This window comes from Strix uralensis, chromosome 26 (assembly GCF_047716275.1).
Source record: "Strix uralensis isolate ZFMK-TIS-50842 chromosome 26, bStrUra1, whole genome shotgun sequence".
NCBI lineage: Eukaryota > Metazoa > Chordata > Aves > Strigiformes > Strigidae > Strix > Strix uralensis.
This window is the reverse complement of record NC_133997.1, coordinates 219,859-243,989: the sequence shown is the minus strand read 5'-3', so window position 1 is coordinate 243,989 and position 24,131 is coordinate 219,859. Positions and strand designations below refer to the sequence as shown.

General features: G+C 56.8%; 2 protein-coding genes across 8 annotated transcripts in view; one reads left to right on the top strand and one right to left on the bottom strand.

Annotated features, from left to right (window-relative positions):
• Positions 1 to 10,225, top strand: part of BCL9L (BCL9 like) — a 73,911-nt gene extending 63,686 nt beyond the window's left edge. For 6 of the 7 annotated variants that reach the window (XM_074894908.1, XM_074894909.1, XM_074894912.1 and 3 more), the window contains 4 exons: positions 723 to 807; positions 1,200 to 3,591; positions 4,076 to 4,336; positions 5,582 to 10,225. In XM_074894908.1, the coding sequence (XP_074751009.1) occupies positions 723 to 807; positions 1,200 to 3,591; positions 4,076 to 4,336; positions 5,582 to 6,735 (3,892 nt within the window). In that variant the 3' untranslated portion in view covers positions 6,736 to 10,225. The remainder of the gene's footprint in view (positions 1 to 722; positions 808 to 1,199; positions 3,592 to 4,075; positions 4,337 to 5,581) is intronic. The other variant, XM_074894907.1, reaches the window with a different exon arrangement.
• Positions 10,226 to 13,259: 3,034 nt separating this feature from the next.
• Positions 13,260 to 21,709, bottom strand: CXCR5 (C-X-C motif chemokine receptor 5). Its single transcript, XM_074894957.1, has 2 exons — positions 21,606 to 21,709; positions 13,260 to 16,048 (listed from the first exon to the last, which is right to left on the bottom strand). The coding sequence occupies exons 1-2, from the start codon at positions 21,642 to 21,644 to the stop codon at positions 14,972 to 14,974; spliced, it is 1,116 nt and encodes a 371-aa protein (XP_074751058.1). The 5' UTR covers positions 21,645 to 21,709; the 3' UTR covers positions 13,260 to 14,971.
• Positions 21,710 to 24,131: the final 2,422 nt, after the last annotated feature.

Sequence of the window (24,131 nt, the reverse complement as noted above, 5' to 3'; positions counted from 1 at the left end):
CCATTCCCCACTGGTACAGGGCCGGCCTGTCCCTCCTGCCCTTCAGCACAAGAGCGCCGGGCAGACCTGTGTCTCTTCGGTTGCACAGAGTGGGTCCCCTCTGAGGGTCAGGAATTTTCTGGCAGCTACTGCTGGTGGGTAAACTTTGTCTTAAACACACGCTTCCCCCCAGCGATGCCCAGCGCTGCGTTCTGTGACATGTGCCGCAGGGTGCGTCTAGTCAGTGTCCAGGGAAGAGTCGCCCAAAGCAGCGTGGACTGCTGGCTGATGTGGAAATGCCGAAGGGGCTGGGTGTCATGGGGAGTGCCTTGCAGCACTTGGTCCTCTCCACTCCACCCCTCCCTTCTGTCCTGCACGGTCTCAGCCGCACAGCCATAGCAGCTCTTTAGTTTTGAGGTGCTGCTCTACCCCAGGTTCGGGGCGGTAGCTCCAAGAGCATCTCGGTGCCAGCCACCTTGGGGCAGCAGCACAAGGCAGAGCCGAGTGCCCAGCACGGGACGTGGGAAGAGGGAAATCCCAGGGCAAGTGATCATCAGTTGGAGAACCTTGCTGGGGCCTGTGCAGGACAGGGGGGAGGACTCTGAGAATATCCCCCCTTCTCGGTGACCTCCAGAGATTTCCCTCTTCCTGCAGGACTGAGGAACAGCGGTGGCACCTGGGGCCTGGTGTGGGTGGGATGGGGCACAGTGCCTGTTCTCGAGCGGTTTGTGCTCTCTCCCCAGAGCTGCAGAAGCTGTCCTGCAGGGCCGAGCCGACTCTATTCTGGCCTACCATCAGCAGAACGTCCCGCGGGCAAAGCTAGACCAGGTAGACCGGGCTGTGAACCAAATGCTGCTGTCGGCACACGCTGACGACTGCTGACCCTTCCCCGGTGGGCTCCTGGCTCAGCTGTGGAGGAAGGGTTTGTCTGAAGGCCCTTCCGACGGGTTGGGAAGCTGCTCTGCTCCGGAACCTCTTTGGAGCACGTCCCGGCTGCTGTCTGCTGTGAAACGTTTGGGATGGGGCAGGGCGTGCAGCCCTGCAGCCACGTGGGCAGAGACCCTGACTGTGTGTTTCCAGGGCATGCAGTAGGGCCCGCGTCTTCCCCACGAGGAGTGAAGGCGAAGTGCTGCGGGGCGTGTTTCTGGGACAGAGGGTGCAGGGAGGAAGGCCTACCTAGGGTTTCTCTTGCTCAGGTTTATTTCCCTTTTCTCTGCCAGGCGCCAGCTCCTAAAGTGCTGGGGGTTGCTGAGCCGCTTCCGATTAACCCTCCTGCTGCCAACACTCCACAGTCCCAGCCACCAGCACCTCAAGCAAGTCAGCCGCAGCCGCAGCCTCCCCCGCCGCAGCCTCCGCCCCCGCCTCAGACCATCAGCCAAGCGCCTTTGCCTGCGCCCAGCAGCCTGCCCCAGGAAGGGACAAGCGAAGATGTCCGCAGAGATCTGACTCCCAACTCTTTGGGGAACAACAGCGGCAGCAACCAGCCTGGAAGTAACCACGCAAATACGCCCACCGCGTCAGCCAACACCATGCAGCCTGGGCAAGTGGACTCCTCCGCCACGTCCAGCTCCAGCCTCCTCGGGGAGGGCCCGGGCCCGGCGATGCCGGGGAACGGCCAGGCAGGCCTGGGCCCCAGGAACCCCCTGAACTCGGAAGGGCTCTCGAAGGAGCAGCTGGAGCACCGCGAGCGCTCTCTGCAGACCCTGCGGGACATTGAGCGCCTGCTGCTGCGCAGCGGGGAGGCCGAGCCCTTCATGAAGTCCGGCCAAAATGTGGGCGAGGGCGGGACTGCCCCTCAGCCACAGGCTGCCCCTGCTCAGCCCCCCGCGCCCCCCGCCAGCATGAAGAAGTACGAAGAGCCTCTGCAGTCCATGATCTCCCAGACCCAGAGCCTCGGTGGGCCCAGCCTGGAGCACGAGGTGCCCCACCACCCCAGCGCCGACATGGGGCAGCAGATGAACATGATGATGCAGCGACTGAACCAGGACAGCCTGACACCGGAGCAAGTGGCCTGGAGGAAGCTGCAGGAAGAGTACTACGAGGAGAAGCGGCGGAAAGAGGAGCAGATCAGCATCCACGGCCGGCCCATGCAGGAGATCATGATCCCGCAGTCGATGGGGAGCATGATGATGCGTGGGCCCCCGCCGCCCTACCACAGCAAGCCCGGCGAGCAGTGGCCGCCAGGGATGGGCAGCCAGCTGCGGGGACCCATTGACGTGCAGGACCCGATGCAGCTGCGGGGGGGGCCGCCCTTCCCGGGGCCGCGGTTCCCTGGGAATCAAATGCAGAGAGTCTCCGGCTTCGGAGGGATGCAGAACATGCCCCTGGATGCTCTTGGGCCCATGAACGCCATGCAGAGGCCGGTCAGGCCCGGCATGGGTTGGAGCGATGATATGCCTCCTATGGGAGGCCCCGGCAACTTTCCACAAGGCACCCTGCCCTACCCGTCAGGGCAAGGGGACCCCGAAAGGTTCATGAATCCCCGTGCCAGGGAGGAGATCCTGCGGCATCAGCTGATGGAGAAACGCCCTGTGGCAATGCAGAGGCCCATGGGGATGTCCGGCAACTCCATGAGCCAGGGCATGGAAATGGAGAGGATGATACAGGCTCACAGGCAGATGGATCCATCCATGTTCGCTGGGCAGATCACAGGGGACAGCCTGAGCAGTGCCCCCATGGGAATGGATTTTGCAGGCACTCGGGGGATGCTGAGCCCCCCCATGAGTCAGTCGGGCCTTCGGGACATGGACGCACCCATGGGCCCCGGCAACCTCAACATGAACATGAATGTCAACATGAACATGAACATGAACCTCAATGTCCAGATGACCCCGCAGCAGCAGATGATGATGTCGCAGAAGATGAGGGGCCCCGAGATGATGGCCCACCAGGGCATGAGCCCTGAGGAGCTGGCCAGGGCGAGGGCTCAGAACGGCAACGGCAGTGCAATGCTGGGGGGACCTCAGAAGATGATGATCCCCTCCCAGTTCCCCAGCCAAGGACAGCAAGGCTTCTCGAGCGGGCAAGGGCCTTATCCCAACATGCCCCAGGAGATGGGCAGCGGCTCGGACATGTTCAGCCCCGAGCAGGGCACCATGCCCGTCGGCAGCATCAGTGGCACCACCAGGCTCAGCCACATCCCGCTGCCTCCGGCCTCCAACCCCACTCCCGCGCAGGGGGGGAACCTGGCCAACATGCACCCGGCGCCTTCCCGGGGGCTGGGCCGCCGGCCCTCTGACCTCACCATCAACATCAGCCAGATGAACTCCCCCAGCATGGGCCACCTCAAGTCTCCCACCCTTAGCCAGGTGCACTCGCCACTGGTCACCTCCCCCTCTGCCAACCTCAAGTCCCCACAGACGCCCTCGCAGATGGTCAGCATGCCACCTTCCAACCAGTCCGGACCCCTCAAGTCCCCGCAGGTGATGAGCTCCTCGCTGAATGTCCGGTCTCCGACGGGCTCACCGAGTCGCCTGAAGTCCCCTTCTATGGCCGTTCCTTCCCCTGGTTGGGTGCCATCTCCCAAAGCCACCCTGCCCAGCCCGGGAGTCAACCAGAGCAAGCAGACTCTCAGCATGAACTCGTCTACTTCCATGGCAGGACTGGATCAGGGTATGCCGGCTATCTCACGGGCGAGGGCGCGCGGGTGGTCCCTTTTGGTGAGCGCGTGGACGGTGTTTCTCTCGGGCCCGTGTGCTCCCACAGGAGCAGGGAGATGCTTGTGCCTGTGTGTGCCCTTACGTGTCGTGGAGAGAGTCTTCTTTCCTAGGTGTCCAAACAGGGCCTTTTCGGGTAGACGGGAGGGCAAACAGAGCAGCCTCTACTTCAGCCCCGGCTCTCGCTCTGGGATATGGGTGGCAAAAGATGTGTCTGTGCTGGGCGGTCACGGCCAGTTTGAAGGGGAAGTCCATCGCCATTCTGGGGCAGGGTCTCCGCACGAGCCCTCTCAGAGTCCAGAGGGTGCTGGGCTGCGCCAGCTCCATGTTTCGCAGCCTCCTCTGGTTGCTGCATTGGAAGGAGGGGACGGGGTTGCTGTCTGATAGGAGCAAGCCACGGTGCACAGGTGCTACTAAGCTGGTGTCTCTCTTGCTTGCAGGTTCTCTCCCTTCCGGGCCTCGGAGCAGCTCCTCCGCACCAGCCAGTAACACCTCTAGCACCATGAATCCCAACATGCCTTTTACTTCCTCTCCAGATCCATCCCCCTCCCAGAACCCCCTCTCGCTGATGATGTCTCAGATGTCCAAGTACGCCATGCCCAGCTCCACACCGCTTTACCACAACGCCATCAAAACCATCGCCACCTCTGACGATGAGCTGCTGCCGGACAGGCCGATGCTCCCGCCTGGAGGCATGTCAGGTCCGTGCTTCTCGGGCCGGGCTCGCCAGGGCGCGGACTGTCTCACGGTGCCAGCAGGCCTGGGGCACCAGGTGGAGGCGACCTTAGAAACCGTCTTCTCCCACCGACTGCCATGTCAAACAATTTGCCCTCGTTCATAATAGTCTGCTCACTTCTGCGCCCCGTGCCCAGGCTGTCCATCAGCTCTTGGCTTGGGGGTGCTGTCTGGAGGGACCTGAGCCATCTGGCACTTGAAGCGCCCCTTGGCCACAAGCTTTGGAAGTTTTCAGGACTACCTTTACCCTGCGCAGATGCACGGGCCCTGGATTGTCACGGCTCCTGGAGCTGTCTCAAGCCCGGGAGCTGCAGGCAGAGGTCTGCTGCTTGGAGCCCTCGTGTCGTTGTGCAGCGGGCCAGGGACGCCACAGGGTTTGGGCGTCTGGTGTTTGGAGTGGAGGGCAGGTGCCTGCACGGGCAAGGCTGTGTCGTGGCATGGTTCCGATTTCAGTGGGCGACAGCCCGATACGCTCCGCTAGCTGCCAGCGCGGGTGAGGACAGCCAGGCAAATGAGTGTTTGTCATCACTTGGTGACCAGCCTGGAGGGGAATTCCAGCACGCTGTACCACTTGATTTAGGGGTTTAAAGCTGTCTGATAAATATTTTTGGCAGTTTTGAAAATGAAAAATTAACTTTTTGACTCCTTCACTGCTGAGTAGTCACTTAGGTTGCCCGCAGGCATGCAAATGCGTTGGCTCCCTCCTCACCTGAACCCCTCTGCAGGCACAGATCACTCTGCTGTACCGATGAGCGTAGCCCTCCCTCTCGGGCAGCACCTGTGTCTGGCTGCCACCTCTGGCTTTTTCTCTCCTTGCCACCTGTGGAGCTTGCCAGGTGGCTGCCCCCGCGGGCAGGCAGTGCTGAAGGGGCAGCTGAGCGCCCTGCTGAGGTCATGACGTAGGGCTGTGCCCAGGTGCAGAGCCCGCCGGGACTCTCAGATGGGTGAGCTGTAAGGAACTGCACATCCAGCGCCGGCCTGGATAAAGCCGGACTAGCTCTCTGCTGCTCGCCGGCTCGGGGAGCTGGAGTCCAGAGCACTTTCTCCTGAGGTCGGTGCTTTGCCAGCCCGTCTTGTGGCGGTGCACTGAGCATCACGCTCCGGGCTCGGGGCTTTCTGAGCAGGAGCGTGTGCAGTTCTGGGGTGTGGATTTTGCAGCCCCAAGAGATCTGTGGTCAGAGCAAACTCTTCTCTCTTCTTCCTCTCCTCAGGCGTGACGGGGAATCAGCCGAATCAACTGCACTTGAACTCCATGGGGCCCGGATCCTCTCAGAGCCCCATGGGAATGAACCTGCCTGGTCAGCAACCCCTCTCCCATGAACCGCCCCCCACCTCCATGATGTCCTCCCCGAACCCTCTGGGCTCCAACATTCCTATGCACCCCAGTGCGCCAGGGGCGGGCGTGCCCCCCCAGAACCCCATGATGCTGCCCCCGGGGCCCCAGGATTCGTTGAACCAGCAGTGCGGCCCTGTGCCCAACAGCTCGCAGATGATTCCTTCCAACCAGCTCGTGTTCCCCCGCATGCAGCAGCCGCATGGCGCCATGCCGTCCCCGGCCGGAGGCATGCCCCTGGCGCCCGGCGGCGGCCCTGCCATGCAGCAGCATTACCCGCCAGGGATGCCCTTGCCGCCCGAGGACCTTCCCTCCCAGCAGCCTGGCCAGATGGCCCCTCAGCAGCACATGATGGGCAAGAACATCCCTCCTCGGATCGGTGAGCCCTACCCGCCCGTGCTCCCTGGCGTGGCGTCAGTGCTGAACGACCCTGAGCTCAGCGAGGTCATCCGCCCCACGCCCACTGGCATCCCTGAGTTTGACCTGTCCAGGATCATCCCGTCGGAGAAGCCGAGCAGCACCTTGCAGTATTTCCCCAAGAGCGACAGCCAGGCCCCCAAATCGCAGCCTTCCAACCTCCACCTCATGAACCTGCAGAACATGATGGCTGAGCAGGCGCCGGTGCGGGCAGGTATGAACGCCCCCAGCCTCCCCGGGCAGCAGGGCGTGCAGAGGGGCCTCGGCGTGCCCATGTGCCACCCTGGACAGGTGCCCATGCTGGGCAGGACAGGCCTTCCGCCCCAGCAGGGCATGATGGGCAACAGCATGCACCAGGGCATGATGTCTCCGCAGCAGAGCCTGATGGCCCAGCAGAATTTCATGCTGATGCAGGCCAAGCAGAGGAGCATGTCGGTGTCGGGGGACATGTATGCCCAGACCGGACACATGATGTCACCTCAGGGCTCTCTCATGGGGCCCCCACCTCAGCAGAACCTCATGGTCACGCACCAGATGAGGCAGAGGAGTGTCTCCCTGGACAGCCAGATGAGTTACATCCCCGGGCCGGGGAACATGGCGAACCTGCCTTTCTAACCCCGGCTGGCGCTCGGGGGTGGGGGGACGGGGCTGCCTGTACAAACCTTTTTAAACCTTTCTTCGGGGGAGGGTTGGGGGCCAATGCCAGTGGAGGACACCACGTGGGATGCTTTTCATATCGGATTCACCTCTACACAGAAAACCAGATGTGCAGTAAACTTGATGTGAATTGGGTTTGGTTTTCCTTTCTTTTTTGGGGAAGGGGAGGGTGGAGGGGCTGGGAGTGGGGCTGGTACTTTGAACCTTGCGTGATGACCAGGGACATCCAGACCCTGGGGCCGTTTGTAAAGGTTTCGTTTATGGTTTTCCTCCGTCAAGTGTTTTTCTTGCCCTTTTTTTCCTCTCTTTTTTCCTTTTCCTTTTTTTTCTTTCTTTTTTTTTTTTTCCTTTCCCCCTTTTTTTAAGCAACCAAAATGTGCAAGAGGGTTTTTGGAACTAGCTGTAAATAGGTCGCTGGGAAAGGCAAAACTTGTGCTGGTTTTTAATTGTTCTGTATTTCTGTGTTTTAATAGAAGCCTCAAAACATGTTTTAAAAAAAAAAAATGGAAACAAAAAACATGCTAAAGGCAACAGTGTACAAGGATTGAAAACTCTCCTTGGGGGAGGCAGGAGGATCCCCCAGGGTGCACAGGGCATTGAGAGATCCCATTGTAGAGTGACTCTGTGTCAAACCTGTGTTGTTCACGCGTCCGAGCGGTGTGCATGTGCAGGGTGTATAGTTTCACGCAGACCTTAGGCTCCGTGGAGGCTGTACCGAGTCCGCGAACATGACTGAGGACCGTCGGGGAGGTCAGAGCCACGGCCCCGGTGAAACGCTGCCGGACCAGCGTCACCCGGCAGGGCAGAGGCCGTGGCTGTGCGGGATACGGCTGTCGCCGGTCCATGGCTGGGACGGGGAGGGTGCCGGCCCTTTGGCTGCAGAAGCGGCAAGGATCTGGGCGTCGCGGATGATGACGTGCTGGACCCGGAGGTCTCGACCGGCCGCAGCGCCTCTGGTCCCTTCCCTTCCCTTCACGCTGTGTCCCCTGTGGGCAGGGTGGTGCGGGGCGCAGGGACAGACGGGCTCCCAGGTGAGCGAGGCAATGCGTTCCCGTGCTTCCAGGAGAGGCCAGCTGGGAACCCTGCTCTCTTGCAGCCTTCCTACAGCAGTCCTTTACCCATCCCTCGCCCTCCGCCACCACGCTGCGCCCCCTCTACCTCTGCTGTTGAATGCTCTCCCAGGTCTTCCTCACGCCTGCCGCTCCTCCTCCTCTGGAGTTCCACAGGCACTCTTTGGCTCCATCTCGCCCTGAGCTACCAGCAGCAGCCCTGCCCCGCTGCACAGGAGAGGTCCAGCCATCAGAGAGGACCTGCCCCTGCGGGCGATACTCCATCTGGGTACAAGCGTTGTCTTGTCCGGCGTCAGTGGTGCGGCCGTCCTGCGCCCTGGACAGAGGCGGCCGAGGTTGCGTTGCAGCCCCTCGTTTCTCGGCTGGCAGAAGCGTGCTGTTCAAACAACTCCGGCTTTCCTGGATGCGCTCCACCCCCCCATCCTCCTCTGCGTAAGGTCTTCCTGCACGCGGCACCGATGGTCTTTCCTACGTCCGTTCACGGGGGGGACCGTGGGGTGACGCGCGTGCACTTCTGCACATGCGGCCGTATCTCTGGACCTCCGCGGGGACCGCGCCCCAGCATGGTGTTACCCTGTGGGTGTCCGTTGGTGAACTCGGGCACCAGTTGGAGGATTATCTCTGCAGAGCCAGACTTAGCATTCTACCTCTCTTGTAACAGAGCTCACCTTTCCCTACTTGCTACTGCAGGGAGGAGAGGGCTTTAGGAAAGGGAGATGGTCAAGTAGCGAGCGAACGGCAGTGCTTTTTATTGTGGTGCAAGCTGTTCGGAAAGGCCAGCGGGTGCTGAAGCTCCAGCCCAGCGGCTGTCTCGATCCAGCCTGTGAGAAGATGGAGCCACTGAGTCCGCTGGGGAATACCTTGATGCGTTGGGGCATTTTGTAGCGAGCAGTGCTGGGTGGGATGCGTGGGTCTGGATTCAAGGAAGGATTTCACTCTGGTTTCCTGCTTTGTGTGGTTTTGTTATGTACGATGTGAGCGAGCAGCATTTTCGGAGGTGGCAAAATGGGAGCAATCCCTGGAAGTGCTCATCCCTGCCTTGGCAGCTGGAGCAGAGGAATCACCTTCAGCCCAGGCTAACCAAGTGTGCTTTGAACCTGATGCGTTAGCTGGTTGGATTCTTCATCCTTTCAGCGTGTGCGTTTCATGTGGGAGGATGTGGCTCGGACAGATGTAGCTCTTTCAAAGCTTGACTTGCCTAAATGGCTGTGGCTTCTCTTGGCTGCACTTCGGGGTGTTGGCTGCTGGTAGTTTCTCGCAAACATCCAGATACCAGTGCCAGCCCCAAACCTCGCTCATCACCCACCAGCTAGTCTCGGTTAATTTGAAGCCATAATATTTTCTATATGGAAGTGTTTTTGTTTGTCTGTAGACAGCTGTTGTTTTAGCCCGGTTGAGATCTCCACGTGTCCGTACCTTCCCTGTCGTCCCTTTCGCCCAGCCCAACTGGGAAGTTGCCTGGGCTTGCAGCGCTCACTCTGTGGCAGTGCGTTGTCCGCGGTGGCCACTGGGCAGCGCCGGGGAGGTCGGCGCGGCCCGCGCGCAGGGACGGGGCAGCGCGATGCCCTTTTGGCCTGGCGGCAGGAGGAAGACCTGTCCTTCGGTGACAGACGGGTAAGAAGCAAAGCCTTTTGACTCGGCAGCCCTGGATACAAAAGGGAAATCCTGACGCTAGGTCAGAGCTGGGGACTCTGGAGCAGCGGTCGGTGCTCCTCTGCAAAATCCCACGCCCTGGAGCCAGCCCTGCCCCTCCCGCCACGGTGGCGGAACAACAGGGAGAAGAAGTGCTGCTGAACGCCCCTCTGCCCCGGGCACTGCTCCCAACCGCACCTGTGAACAGCAATATGGCAGGAGCTTCCCTGGAAGCTCAGTAACAGCCAGTCCTTGTTAGACCCGGGCAGGGTTTGCCATCAGCCGGTTGCCCACTGCCGTGAGCTGTGTCTTAGTCTCGTGTCTTGTAGTTTATTGCTCGGCTTCTCAGCTTGAGTTCTGTGTACTGACTCCACCTAATCACAGTAAAAGGTTTACCCATGTTTTAGCCATGACTTCGCCATGTTTTTCCAGCTCCAAAAAAGCGAATGCTGGGAAACCGCATCTTTCAGTCCATCAGATAATCACACGCCCGGAATTAGCTTTCACGTTGAGGTAATGGTGACTGACCTGTTCTCTGTCATCCCATGGAGAAACTTCCCCAGTCATTTTGTACCATTATATAAATATATATAAATATAAATATATAAATACAATATGTGAAGACATCTTATTGGTTTTTATTTGAAACAATTTTTAGGCTTGTTTTTGGGTATCTGTGCTGCCTGTAATGTATTGACCTGTTTTATAGGTGCCTTTTTATTAAAAAGACAAATTTCAAAACCTGACCCTGTGCCTGTCCTCTGTGGGCTGCGTGATTTTCTGTGGGGCTGCAAGCAACTGTGCTCAGCCCAGCCCCTGGAGCTCAGCCAGCAGCACCGGCGGCAGGTTGGGGCTGTTCCGCGGGGCTCAGCTGGCCCCACTGCAGGTACCTTATGTTAGGGGGCGGAGGGGCTCTGTTGGAGAGGAGTGGAGCGGAGCAGAGCTCTCCTGGGGTGCAGGAGCTGTCTGTGCCGGAGGTATTCTGAGACTTGGCTGCAGTTGGAGTTCTCTGCCAGTGGAATTCGGGCAGACCCCTCCTGCGGCATGGTCAGCCATTTAGTGCCTGCGGCGCTCTGGACAATTCGGTCTCCTCGGCCACGTGCCTGCTGGGTCCCCGGCATCAAGCGAGACCCAGCCACGCAGCTCGGAGCAGTTCGTTACCATATCGTGGATTTTGCTGGCTAAGTCCAGGCTGTGCAGGCTGTTCTCTCCCATCCTCTGCCGTGCCAGCCCATCCTCTAGCCCCTGTGCCTTGAAATGGATCCTCTTTTCTAGCCGCTGCAAACAAGTAATGGTCATAAGGCAAACAGCCTCATTTTCCTGCCTGCTGCTGGTCCCTGCCTCAGCGGCTGTTGCTGAGCACGTCTGCTCCCAGCCACTTGTGCCTGGCAGGGAGCTGCAGGCCCCTGAGCAGGGGTAGGAGAGGGAGAGGGACCCGCCACCTGAGGTGCAGGTGCAGCTTCCAGGGCTGCAGGTCCCATCTCCTGCAACTTCAAAGCGGTTGCTGTGTGCCTCCAGCTGAAGAGAAGCTCCTGCCCTTCCTGAGGTGGTCATGAGATCCTTGGAGGCGCTGGGATACCTGTGCTCGGTGCAGACCCTGCCGTGAGGCTGCTCCCTGCCTGCAGCAGGCAGCTTACAGGCAGCGGAAGCTGGACTGGAACCAGACAACGACCTCGGCAGGACGTCAGATGGGACAGTCCTCCCAGGTAGGTGGAGGGGCGTGGACCCGGCTGGTGGGGGTCCATGCAGGGCCACCCTGGACGCCTTGTAGTCCTTGGGCAGGACTGCAGAGTGGAGAGGGGACCTAGAGCAGGGCCTGGCTGCCCAAGCTGGCTGCTGGTGCCTGGAGCCCCACAGGTTACACTTGTTACAGGCATCTCGTGACCTGGTGAAGCTCCTGTGTGCTGTAGATGCTGCCTGCTCACAGGGAGCCAGAGCAAACACGGAGCACGCCGTGATGGCAGCGGGGTGAGAGGCCGGTTCTGGGGGCTTGGAGAGAAAAAGGGGTTGTGCTGCCCAGGACCTAACCTCGTGGGCCTTGGTGTCATCCATCCAGAGCCGCTTGTGCTCAAAATAAGGAAGACACAGCAGGCCGCAGTAGGGACGCTGAAGTGCTTGTTTGGTTCAGGGAGATGGGGGTGAGGAAGTAGGTTGTTGTCTGGATAAGGAAAGTGAAACTGTGCGTGAGTCACAGGGGGCGGGGGGTGCTGGAGCTGCTTGCTGGGGTGCGAGGGCGTGGGGAGAGCCCCTTCTCTGCAGCACTCCCAGGCACAGGTTCATTCATGCGTTCCCTGGCTTGCGCTCGTCGGTGCACGCTCCGCTGCCCGCCACGGTCCCGTGATCGCTGCTGCGTGCCTGTAGCAGGATGCTCTGCTGAAACACCCCAGCTCTGCCTCCTGGGAGGCTCGGTTGCCCTGCAGGAAAAGCAGAGCAGTGCGCGGTCATGGGGGTCTTGTGTCCCCTTCTTTGGGGCTGCCTTCAGCGGGGACCAGGGCTCTCTGGGGGTTGGCTGCTCCAGCCTTGTTTGCGGAGTGCAGCCCGGGGCTGGGGTTGCAGAGCATGCGCTGTGGACCGTGGTGACGTGGCCTGCCCGCACGCCACCTTCCCACTCCCCGCAGGAGCTGCCTCGGAGCTCCCCTCGGCTCAATCCCCCTTCCCGGCGGCCTGCGGGGGGCAGAGCCCATCTGCCTCGTTCTGTAGCGGTGGGCTGGGGGCCGAGCAGAGCTCTCCCGGGGAGCCTGAAGGTCTGTCTGCCCACGGGCTGCAGAGCCCGGAGCGGCTGCGGTGGTGTGGGCGCTCGGCAGGGAAGGCTGCTTGGGCCGAGCCGTGTGACGGCCACGCAAACCTCGGGGAGATGGGCAGGATTTCACTGAGTGGAAAGCCCAGCTTCCTCTGCGGTGAGGGAGAGTTCCTCTTGCTTTCTTCTCGTCGCCGTTCATCAGGCTGGCTGCAGGAGCCTTTGGGGACGGCTCTGCCAGCTCTGAGCCAAACCTTCCCCGGGCTGGCTGAGCCGAATGCCGGTGCGCAGGCTGTTTTCCACCCGGGTTAGCAACCTTTGTAAAACCGCGGTGGAAGGGGCTCTGTAAGGCAAGGAGCTAATGTAGGTCTGGGCTGACCCTGAATGCAACAGAGCCTTCTGCAGCACTGGTGAAGGTGCTGGGGTGCTCTTATGAGCCCTGTGGTCTCCGTGTGCGATGGCAACGCTTGTCAGAAAGGTGCCGTTAACCCGCTTAGTGCTCTCTGATGCATTTCCCTTGCAAAAGTGACATGACGGCAGACAACTGCTTACGAGCACTATACATGAGAAGGCGGAATATTATTTAACTGTTTATTACAGCTCACGTCAAAACTTTCTAAAAGTTTACCAACATACCAGTACTAAAAACTATAGTAACAATAGATGCATAATCTGTTCACTCTTGTTTTGCGTGCAGGTGTCCTTCTTACCTTGTGAACACTGTAAGAATTTTACGCATGTTTGTTTATTTCTTCAGTAACACTTTTGTGTAGGAACACAGTTCCCATCAGAACTGGAGCTGGGGAGGTGTTTACAGTGAGTCTGTAACGGGTTTGCTCACAGGTACGACCGTGGAGATAGTGAGGGCAGGCTTCAGAGAGCTGCTCTTCCTCTGCTGCACATATGTGCTTGGACGACTACAGTCGCCATTACCTGCAGGTTTCAGCTTTGAAGATGCGGCGCTGCAGGAAATGGTGGACTGCTCTTTGTGTAAAAGCCCTATGCTTGGGGAGTTTTCCCCTCAAGTCACAATTTCAGAACAAGCTATTGAGATCTCTGCCTGAGCTGGACTGATGTAACGTGACCCCTTCTGTAATGACTGGTCTTTTTAGCAGGGCCCTTGGGTACGGTGAAGTTCGGCTGCAACCAAGCCCTTTGTTAGCAGGTTGAACTTCAGAAGTGGGTTTAGCACAAAATTCCTGCTGCAGCAGGAGAACTGACGTTGTTCCGACTGCTTAAAAAACGAGGTGAACGGTAGAGCGGATTCTAAAGCATGCTCGTGATGAGGGTCGTGCTCGCGTGACAGTTGGTACGTACGGCTCTCGTACAGTTCAGACCACAGCACTGCTTCGCTAGCAAGAGAAGTGTAAGGGAGCAACGCTGTGTCCATGCTGCAATATTATACCGTGACAAGACCCACTAGGAAGAAACAGGCTGCCCGAGTCTGCTAGGACTGCTCCACATGCCCGCTTGTGGGGCAATAATTAATGACAGTGAAAGCCGCCGCTCTTATTTTCGACCAAATTTTTATCAAGCAGCCCTGATCTGAGCAGTTGCTGGATACTCGTGGTTCAGGGAAGATCAGCGCCCAGGTTTGTTCTGTGTCAACCTGGATGCACTGAACCTCTGAAAGCCCCATAGATGTAGGTGGAGCAAAAATACCAGAAAGCACAGTGCAAAGCAAAAGGCTATGTTCCCTCTCAGCCTGCTAAAAACAAACAGAAATTATGCAAACGAGCTCTCTTCCTTACTCTGGGGCAGTAGATCTCCTTGCTCTCAGAACCCGCAAATTGCCATGCAGTTAGCTGCAAAAAAAAAAAAAAAAAAGTCACACCTTCAGCCTCCCAGAGCTGTGTGGTTCATCTCCCCTGTGCTCAGTCACAAGACAGAAGCCGTCTCTGCGGACAGCTTTCTTCCTTAAAGGAAAACCTCTGCGTAGTCAGGCGTTCAGTTCAGCAGTCACTCACTGGAGCTCTTAACAAACAGCGGTAAAACAGATCAAATGAGTGGGAAAAGGGATGTGGCTGGTGTCAGGAAAGGAATCTGTGACAGTCAAATCTTTCAGTCTGTGGCAGGACCTCCTGGCACGAGCTGTGTTGGGAAGATCGACGTGCCATAGCTGGCCGGGGGATGTCGTGCAGCAGGAGGAGCAATATTGCAGCCAGAGACCGCCCAGCACCACGTGCCTGTGCTACTGGAGTGAGCCTTGCATCCCCCGCTGGTCCCACCTGCATCTCTCATTCCAGTTGCTACGGCCAGTGAGTCCCACTGCTTCCCTTGGGCACGTCTCTACCAACCTGAACCAGTGAAATGGAGACCTGCTTAGCTTTAGTCCTCGGTCCTTGCTCACTGACACGACTCCTCGTTTACTTGGCTGCACTTTTTCCCTTGTCTCTGGCACCCCGGTCTCATGCCTGGCTCTGTGCACAGGACACCCACGGTCAGGTTTTTCGAGGGAGAGATGGAAATGTCAGGTTCAACCCGCTGAGGTTCATCCGACCCTTCCAGAGTGACCACTGGACAGCTCATGTTCACCCATAGCTGCCAGATGGATTCCTACAGGTATGAGGACCAGGAGGAGCCAGGGAAGGTATCTGGTGGGATTTGGGTGTTCGGTGCCTATCGGACCTCAGTTCCCTGAGGAGTGAAGAAAGTGGTGGGGACGCTTGTGAAACTTAGGACTGAGGCCACAGCATGTGTGTGGCTGGGAAGGCAAGCCCCAGGCCAGCTCTGCCCTGTGGGCAGCCCTTCCCAGCTAGAAAGTGGAGATAGAGGTGGTGTTGTCAGACTCGATCCCGCTGCCCTTCCTTGTCACCTCCAGGATCTCCTGCAGGGTCTCCTGGCTTATGCAACCGAGCTCCTGCAGGATCCGGAAGAAATCATTACGGAACTTGACTCCAATGAAGGCATAGAGGATGGGGTTAAGGCAGCAGTGCGTGAAGCCAATGGCCTCTGTCACCATGATGGCCGTGTCCAGCTGGTCTTCCAGGAGGCAGTTCTTGGTGAAGGCTTCCAGCTTGGTAAGTGTGTTCAGGAAGATGACAATGTGGTACGGGCTCCAGCAGAGCAGGAAGACGCCTGTGACCAGGATGGCCACGCGGACAGCCTTCTGCCTCTGCAGGCGCTGGGAGTGACACAGAGCCCGGACGATGGCCGTGTAGCAGTAACACATGACCAGCAGGGGCACGAAGAAGCCCACAGTGTGGTAGAGGAAGCGGGTCGCCAGCCAGGCGTTGTTGCCGTCGATCCCAACCTCTGGAAAATAGCAAATGCTGCGGTTGCTGTCGTCCGTCCAAACTTCCATGAAGATGAGATCAGGTAAGGTCAGAAGCAGTGAGCAGAGCCAGACCGCCGTGCAGGTGAGGTGGATGGAGCGAGCTCTGCGTTTGCGGTAAGTGTGGATGGCGTAGACGATGGCCAGGTAGCGGTCCACCGCAATGCACCCCAGCAGCATGCTACTGCAGTAGAAATTGATCTTGTGGACAGCACTGAGGATCTTGCAGAGGAACTTCCCAAATACCCACCCAGCCAAGCTCTCCACCACGCTGAAGGGGAAAGTGAGCAATAGTGCCAGGTTGGCCAGGGTGAGGTGGAAAAGGAAGCTTTCCGTGGTAGTGCGAGACCGCTTGAACCTCTCTAAAATGACCAGGACCAGGGCGTTGCCCACAGTCCCCAACACAAACATCAGCAGGTAGATGAGGGGCATGAAGACCTTTCTGAAGGGGTCTCTCTGGTTGCCGACCACAGATGAGGCTGGGTTGAAGCAGAAGTAGCCCTCCAAAGAGGGGGTGGTGTTCTCGGCTTCGTAGTAACCGCTCAGCTCCACCTGGCTCTGGGGAACAGAGAGTCTGGTTACCGGAGGGGAGTTTCTGAGCACAGGAACCCCATCCCTCAGCTGTACCTGGCAGACCTGGAGCGGAGCACCCCCATGTCCTGCAGCCTGCCTGCGTCAGGAGGAGGTGCTGCCTGTCTGCAGCGCGATGACCTGGGAGGCCCCTGCGGTGTCAAAAGGTGCAGCGGCAGCACATGGAGATGGTTGTCCTGATCTCCGATAGCGAGGGCTGCTCAGTCTGTAATCTTTAACTAGTGTGATTGGGGACATTCCGGTGTCCAGACAGACGACCGGTTTCATCTTCTGGTTCTTGCCAAGTTACCTGCTGGTGGCTTTTGCTTTCTCACACAGCACGGAACCTTTCTCTACCAGCTTTCCTGATTTTTCCACCCATTTCTGACACTGACTGTCCCTGTCCTGCCCGCTGCCTGCTGTCAGGTACAAAGGTGGTGGGATTCATCACACAGCACATCTGTACCGCATGTTATGTGCACGGATCCTGTGCCCTTCTGCCTCTCCTCCTCGGAGACCTTGGAGCTGCCTGGGGCAGAGCCAGGCGAGGTGGGGACAGCAGCATCACGCTTGGGATCGCTTTCCAGGCGCTCAGAGAAAGGTGTGGGGCGGGTGTTCAAACTCGACTCGAGGAACACCTCTGAGGCACCGCGGTGCCAGGGCTACAGGGGTGGGTGCTGGAAAGAGAAATCTGTTCTGTGTGTAAACATTGTGGTTCTGAATTAATTGCAGTCAGAGCAGGAAAGGGAATCTGAAAACACCACTCGGACCCCGGGCAAGGAAAGTGTGACAGGGCTGCCGCAGATGTGCGGCTGTAGCTCCTTGCCAGGTGAACAGCCTGTATTCGGGCTGAGATGGTGGGCAAGTCCTGAGTGCCAGGAAGCTGGAGTCGTGCTTGGGATGAGCCCCCAGACAGAGGGCACGCTCCAGCTGGCCTCAGGCCCCTCGCAGAAGCTGGGCGTTCACAAAAGCCAAGTGCTCGGATGCAGATTAGCACAAAAGGAGAGCGGCACGAGAGGCTTGTGGCAAGCTGAGAAATTAGTGACAACTGGGAAGAGCTCGGCAGCAGTTACCCTGAGCTCCCCCACCCACACCGTCTCTGGAGACCAGCGCCGAGACTTCAGCATCAACCACAGCGGAAGTCTCTGCTCACTGCTATCATGCCTTTCACTGCTAGCTGTAGCCGTTTGCACCTGCTGTTCCTTCCCTCAGCCAAAGTTCCCATCTAAAAATACTAGCCCTGCTTTGAACAGTTTTAGACCTGATCTGGGGGGTTTTTGCTCCCTCCACGTGCTGCTAAGCCAAATGACTGTGACCAGCCTCGAGTCCTGCGTTGTGCCTAGCTAGAGAAGGGCGATGTATCTCTCTTCTCTCTCGGGCAGCCTTCCCTGGGTGACGTGCTGAGTGCCTCCGCACGCGACTGTCTGGGGTAAGGAGATGACTTCGCAGCAGCAGCACTCATCTCGAACTGCTGTGCTGCTGAAACCATCCGCGTGGCTCCAAGGGGAGCCTGGGCAGTTTGATGGGGAAGAAGTCTACGGAGCATTACTGAACGCACAGGGCAGGCAGCTGGCTCAGGTGGTCCCCGAGCAGCAGACAGTAGGAGGGCGAGCGAGCCCTTGGGGAAAGTGCCAAATAAGCTTGCCCAGCTTTGCCCTCTTCCCTCAGCCTCTGCCTCTGGCTACTGCCAGAAAGAGCATTGAGCCAGACAGACTTTGGTCTGGCCCAGGCTACTCTCGGTCTTGCCACGGTCCTGTCCCCCACCAGCTCTGCACCCAACGGTGTGGCCGCTGTGCTGTGATGCCACAGTGCTTCATCCCGAACGGACAAGAGCCGGTCCTCTTGGGAGCCGGGAGTCCTCCTCCCTGCCCAAAACCTCAAACACACATGACTCTCTTCCCCTAACGTGACAGAGGGGGCTGCAAGCCTTTGGTGGGAAGCATTTGTATTCCCAAAGAACAATTATTTTTCCACTTTAGGGGATGATTCTGGAGACTGGAGATTGCTGCTAAAAACAAAAGGCTTTAGACACCCCTCCCAGGTTATTTTCTCCCTGGCTTGAAAATATTTCCTGCCTAGTCCATACCCAGACCCTGCATCAGGAGTTGCTAACATGCTCAGAAACCTGGCCAGGGCCAGATCCTTGAATCTTCCCCCCAAAAACCAAAACCAAACCAAAAAATGTTGGCAATCTGGTACAGCAACCAAAGCAGGCTGCTCAGGACGTACGGCTGACCGTGCTGAAAACCCGAAGAGAACATGTGTTGGAATGGGAAACTTCACTGGGGAGAGGTTGGAGGGTTCCAGCTCTAAAGGGAAAAGGGAACTGATGGGAAATCGCCAGGTTTGGTGGCTGCAGTGTCAGAGTGTTGCCTGGAGCCCCGCCAGTGCCATCGGCGAGGGTGGACGGGCAGCCTGCAGGGTGTTCAATGGCTTTGGCAGCTGAACAGTTTCCAGCATCACCTTGCATTCAGAGCTGGAGGGGCGGAGGCTGAGTGCCACTATCAGACACCATCTGATTGCTGATAAGATGGCAGGTAGGGCTCTTACTGTAAGCCACTTGCCGCGGGCAGGGGAAGCGTGTGCTGAGCTGTGTCTGAGGCGTCCTCTCATGTGCATCTCCGAGCAGAGCGGTGAGTGTGGGTGGGAGCGGACAGAGATGAGTTGGAGACAAATAAAAGAGGATGAAAAGTCAGAGTCTGGGCTGAGACAGGAAGGGCAAGGACCAGAGCTGCAGGAGATGCATTGAATGTGACAAGACGAGGCGTTTCGGGACTCTGCTGTGATTCACGTTTCTCAGGCTGGAAGCGGGCGGCTGCCTGATCTGGGATGGGAGAAGTCCATGGCATGCGTGCAGGAGGGCCTTTGTACAGGTCTCCTGCAATACGATGGCAGCCAGATTTGGAGGTGGGCGATAAAGTGGTGTCTTTTCCTGTCACTGAGCAGCTAAGTGCATGCCTGGGAAGCCTGTTCCTGTGTGGTCTTTGTTTGGGGATCCCTTTTCCCCTCTAACCCACATCTCAGAGCTATTCCGGTCTCTGCATGTCAGCTGCTTTTCTCAGTTCCCCACAACTGCCAGTGATCAAAACATTTGGCTGCAGAAGAGAAGCAGCTTGTACACTATTAGGGATTTTCCACGTGAGTCATTCCCTTCTAGCTCATGCCAGGGCCAGGAGAAGCACGTTTCATTCCCAAAGCCCTAAAACTGAAATTGCCCACATCGGTGGAAGTTACTGACAGAGCTTTTGCTCATCCCCTCTCCAGGTGCTGAACTTGGGAAACCCACGAGTAAGAGCAATGCCACGTTACTGTAGCGCAGGTGTCTTTATGGCTCTTGAGTCACGTCGGTCCCACTACAATGAAACCTGGGCTGCAGCACCTCAAGGGACCTGGTGGAAATCTCAGTGGTCTTTCCTTTCTGCAACTGTGTTTTTGTTTCTCTAGTCTGCAGCTGAGGAAGGCTAAGCCGGCAGAGCTTTCTTGCTATGGAGAAACAGGGTTATCGTTTTGGGCACATTACTCTTCTAAAAGTTTACGGAGACGAGTGGTCCTGTACAGTACAAAAGTTTAGGTGAGGCCCTCGCTGCACTCACTGGGCGATACTGACATAAATGCCCTTTCGGTGCAAATGTTCTCATAGCTTTTCCTTCCACGCTTGCTCAGTAGGCCGAGCGATCCTTTCTGGTGAGTGCACAGGGCAAGGTTTGTGTCACCGCTTTGACAGGACAGGCTTTTTGTTGAGGCTTTTTTGCAAATCTCTGTGAGCAGGTTGCTGCTACAAGCACAGAGTATAAATAAAACAACATACAGCACCACCATAGCAAATGTGGTGTTGCTCGTGTGAGATCTGTGGCCTGTTGCAGGCAGGGAGCCAAACCTGGGAAGCTCCCAGGAGACAGGGGTGGGAAACGTGAGTTTGTGACACACAACTGTGGGAAATTCGAGAAAAGGTATAATACTGTTCTTGCTGTGGCACCTAACTGTTGGCTCTCCATCCCAAAGCCAGCTTTCCCCTCTGTCACATGTGGTCTCCTTTGTAAGTTAAAATCATTCACAGCAGAGGTAAAATCACCAAGCTAACGTTCTGGAAAGTATTGCATACAAAGAACAAATCCCAGTGCTGCTTAATCCCCCTGTGTTAAAAAACGAAGTTTTGCCCCAAGCAGCCGCTTACTCACAGCGTGTGACACGCTGCAGGTGGGCGGGCAGCATGCTTCCACTTCGCTGGATTCCTGGTGGTGGGACAGATTCCCAATGGAGAGCTCAGCTGGAGGAATGAACCAGCATGGAGATTAAAAAGGTTTGAGTTTGGTTTTAACCTCTCAGCAAGCATTAGTGCTGCCACTGAACTTCAGCAGAGGTCGGGGGAGAAATGTCGTCTTCAAAAAAGTTCTAAAGGAACGACCACCGTTCACAAAGGATTTTTATACTGGATTAATTGGAAAAAATAAGGAGGGTAGGGCTTGCCCCGCCATCTCTCTCTTTCTTGGAGTATAGGACAAAGGAAGGATAGAAAAACTTTTAAAAATCAAATCCAGCATTTCTCTCTTTAGAGAAACTAAACAAAAACTGAAGTCTGCTGCAGAGAGCCACCGTATTAAAAAATAAACTCTGAGCTGCAACATTTGAAAACCAGGCTAATGATAGCGCTGCTGTGGACTTCCCCTTGGATAGAACAACATACTCTAAAAGGTGCAGCTGCTGTCTTTCGCTTGCAAACGCAGGGGAGAGAACTACGGGGCAGAATAGACGGTGTCATCGCCCCTTATTAGAAGAAGTACTTGCAATGTCTCTTCCCTTCTTTAAAATTCCCCTCTTGCAAATATACTGCGTACTCCCCTGTCAGCAGAGTCTACAGCAGCCCGTTCATGGAGAAGACAAGCAGGGGTAGGAGCGGGTATGGTCGTACCAAGGGTTGTCACATGCGGACAGAGCGTCAGGTTTCCTTGGATATTCCTGTTACATGAAGACACCAGACGGGATTTGCAGGGCTCTGCACACTGTGTGCAGAGTCATTTACACCACCAATGGCTGGTGCACAAGGCACCCGACAGAACGAGAGTTTTATGCCCACATTGTGTCAATGGCTGCGCAGAGAGCAGGGCAGGGGGAACAGGGGCTGGGACAGGCTGGCAGCGCGGGACAGGGCTGCAGCAGCCCAGCTCTCCAGCGAGCCACCTGGCCCTTCGGCAGCGACTGTGGTCTGGGTCCCCACGCCGGGACAGTGCTCGCTAGAATGCCTGTGCACGAGGTCCTGGGAGCTTGACCCTGTCCCCGAGGGAATACCGGGCACCCTTGGATCACAACGGCTGCCACCACGCTACACTGGCTCTCCGCAAGCACCGTGCTGTCGCTCGCAGTCCCCCCGTCCGTCAAGTCCGGACTTAAGGGATGCAAGGGCCAATTGTGCCGGTGTAAGAAATTGCTCGAGCTCTCCCTCTGCCAACAGGAGTGTGAGAAGATGGACAGAGAGAAACCAGGTCTTACAGCCCACCCCAGCTCTACCTGCTCTCCCCATTATCAAGCAAAGCTGGGCCTGACTCACCAAGTCATAGGTCTCTGATGAGTAGCTGACAGGCCCCATGGTTTCAGAGGCAGGATCTGTCTCTCCTCCAGCAGTTTCAGCAAAAGTTCTTCTTTCCTGGGGTGGAGTTAATCATTTAAGTGAGTAGGGAGGGACCCAGCATATAACAATAGAGTATTTGCAAGGCAAATGAGCTCCAGTCATAGAGTGACCTAATTGATGGAAAGATTAGCATTTAGCTTTATCATCTTTTTTTTAGTGCAGTAAGTTGATTTTTAAAGCACAGTCTGAAGAATCCATGTTCCTTTAGTCTGTACTAGAGAAGATCCCGAACGTCTACAGGTCTTCCCTCGAAACCTCCAGGGCTCTTGCTCACAGCTGTCCTCATCCCAGGTGGTCCAAAAGGCTTTGGAAAGCTCTGCATTGAGGGACATCCTTACCAGAAATCACTCCGGATCCGGGCGCCTCTCTGGGGCTGTGCAAGACTTGGAAGGCATCGTGGGTGTGCTCTGTATGACCGTCGCCCTCCCCCTCAGGGTCTCCTGGCTGCTTTAACCTCAGTGACCTGCGGACATCTGCTCCATCTTCTGCTGCCTCGCCCTTCACCTTGGCTCAGGGGCCGTGCGGCGGCTTGTACAGGAAAGCCCAGCCTCAGCAGCTGCTCCGCAACTCTAGGGAAGGGCATTAGCGAGCAGAGACTGATCTGCTGTACGACACGTGGCGAAGCCCCTTGATTAGACACCTTCCTGCAGTGCTTGTCTTGCCCATGACAAAGATGGAAAATCAAGATTTCCTCTGTTTGGGGAAATGGGCGTTTTGTCCAGTCATGTTACAGCAGCAGATTCATGGTGTGAAAACCCCAGTCTGGGTCAGTGGGCTAGGACGGCATCGCAGGTGGCAGTTTGGCAGGAAACTTTTCCTCTGTGAGGAGCTGAGGTGGTTCAACAAGTGCTGTGTCCGTCCTCCTCTTGCCTGGGCACAGCCGCACCAAAGCCCCTATACCAGCAAGGAGTGTGGTGGGACTCAGACCGGTGAAGAAGGAGGCGGCATCATTCTGGTGAGCGCTGTTTGGTACCATCTGCTCCTCACGCTTCTTAGCAGGAGCCTGGTGATCCCGACTCGATGGGGACCTGCTGCCCCGAGGATGTTGCTGTCCTCCCCTGCCCCGAGGACCTCTGTGGGCACCTGCACATGCGCACCCAACACACCAGCCCCCGGGCACCCCTTCTCCCTAAAATGAGAGGATGGAAAACAGCAGAGCCAGAGGGAGGGCACGAGGAGCTTGCACTGTGCCTGGCATCCCCTGCCTCGTGGGGGGCGTGCAGCCTGAGCCAGCCCTGTCCCACGTGGCTTGGCTGTCCCAAGGCCCTGCACTGCTGGGGCTGTGGGCTGAGGTGAGAAGTCGGGTACCGCTGTGCCCAGGGAGACAGAGATGTTAGGAAGGATGTTTTCACTCGGCTAGAACTGGAGGGTGGAGCACTCAGCATCAGGGACTTCCTTTAAGGGCTACCAACGAGGGTGCTGCTCCCCAAGACAGGACGTGTTTGGGATCGGTTCTGTCTGTGAGACGGCTTGTGACCTCCAACAAATGCTGCCCTGCCCCCAGGCCCAACTACCCCATGAGCAAAGCAGAAGTACCGTGGAAAGTAAGGTACTGCGAGTCGGTAGGTGACAGAACCTCTCGGGTCAGAGGGACAGTCTGCAGGATGCAGCTACGGGGAACTATAGGCTGGAAACACCTCCCAGGCTGTAAGCTTGGCCCTCGGATGTGGCGTGGGAACGACAGGGGATCAGGGAGCCTACACAGAAGCAATAGACACAAATGATTTCGCTCGCAAACCTGTATTACACCAAGGAAATGCCTGCCACCATACAGACGTGATCTACAGGATCCATGTGTTGCTGTAACATGAACCGAGAAAGATGATAGTGAGAGAGAAGAGCATGGGAGAAAAATAATGGGGGAGAAAAGAAATTTAAATGAAAAATACTGTCACTTCACAGGCAGGTGAGGAATTGACATTTGAGGATTGTTTTGGTGTCTGTACATGGGAATTCCTGGCTGAACTTTGGTTTTCTGCCACAGGTATATGCTCTCACCAGAGAACCGTTTTTGTTTTGTCAGGAACATAAAACTTCGTTAACTTGTACAAGGTATTCCGATAATAGGAAATCACTCAGCTTTACGTAAGGATGATAAAATGCACTACTTTCATATGAAGTTACTCTGTTCTGTGTAACTATGTGACTAACAGGCACATCTACTGACCAGTTTGACACTACGTTGACTTTCTGAGCTCTGCTGGAGAAAAGCCAGATGGCTTTGGCTCCTCAATCTTCCCACCTCTCATGTTTTCCAATTGTCTTATTTGCTGTTGCCATAACTAAAGCTTTGCGAAGCATGTGCTGCCTACAGATGTTAGTCACATTTACTAATCTGTTAACTTCTGTTGTCATTTGTTCTTTCAAGGCTAGAACATGCTATTTCCTGTACCTCTTGTTGCGAAGTGCGATGCTTAGCCTTGCGAGGAGTTGAGATGAGACACC

Coding starts and splice junctions, on each gene's coding strand:
- CXCR5 (XM_074894957.1), bottom strand. CDS start 21,644: ATGGGGCCTGTCAGCTACTCATCAGAGACCTATGACTTG. Junction 16,049..21,605: donor CATCAGAGACCTATGACTTG/GTGAGTCAGGCC, acceptor TCTGTTCCCCAG/AGCCAGGTGGAGCTGAGCGG.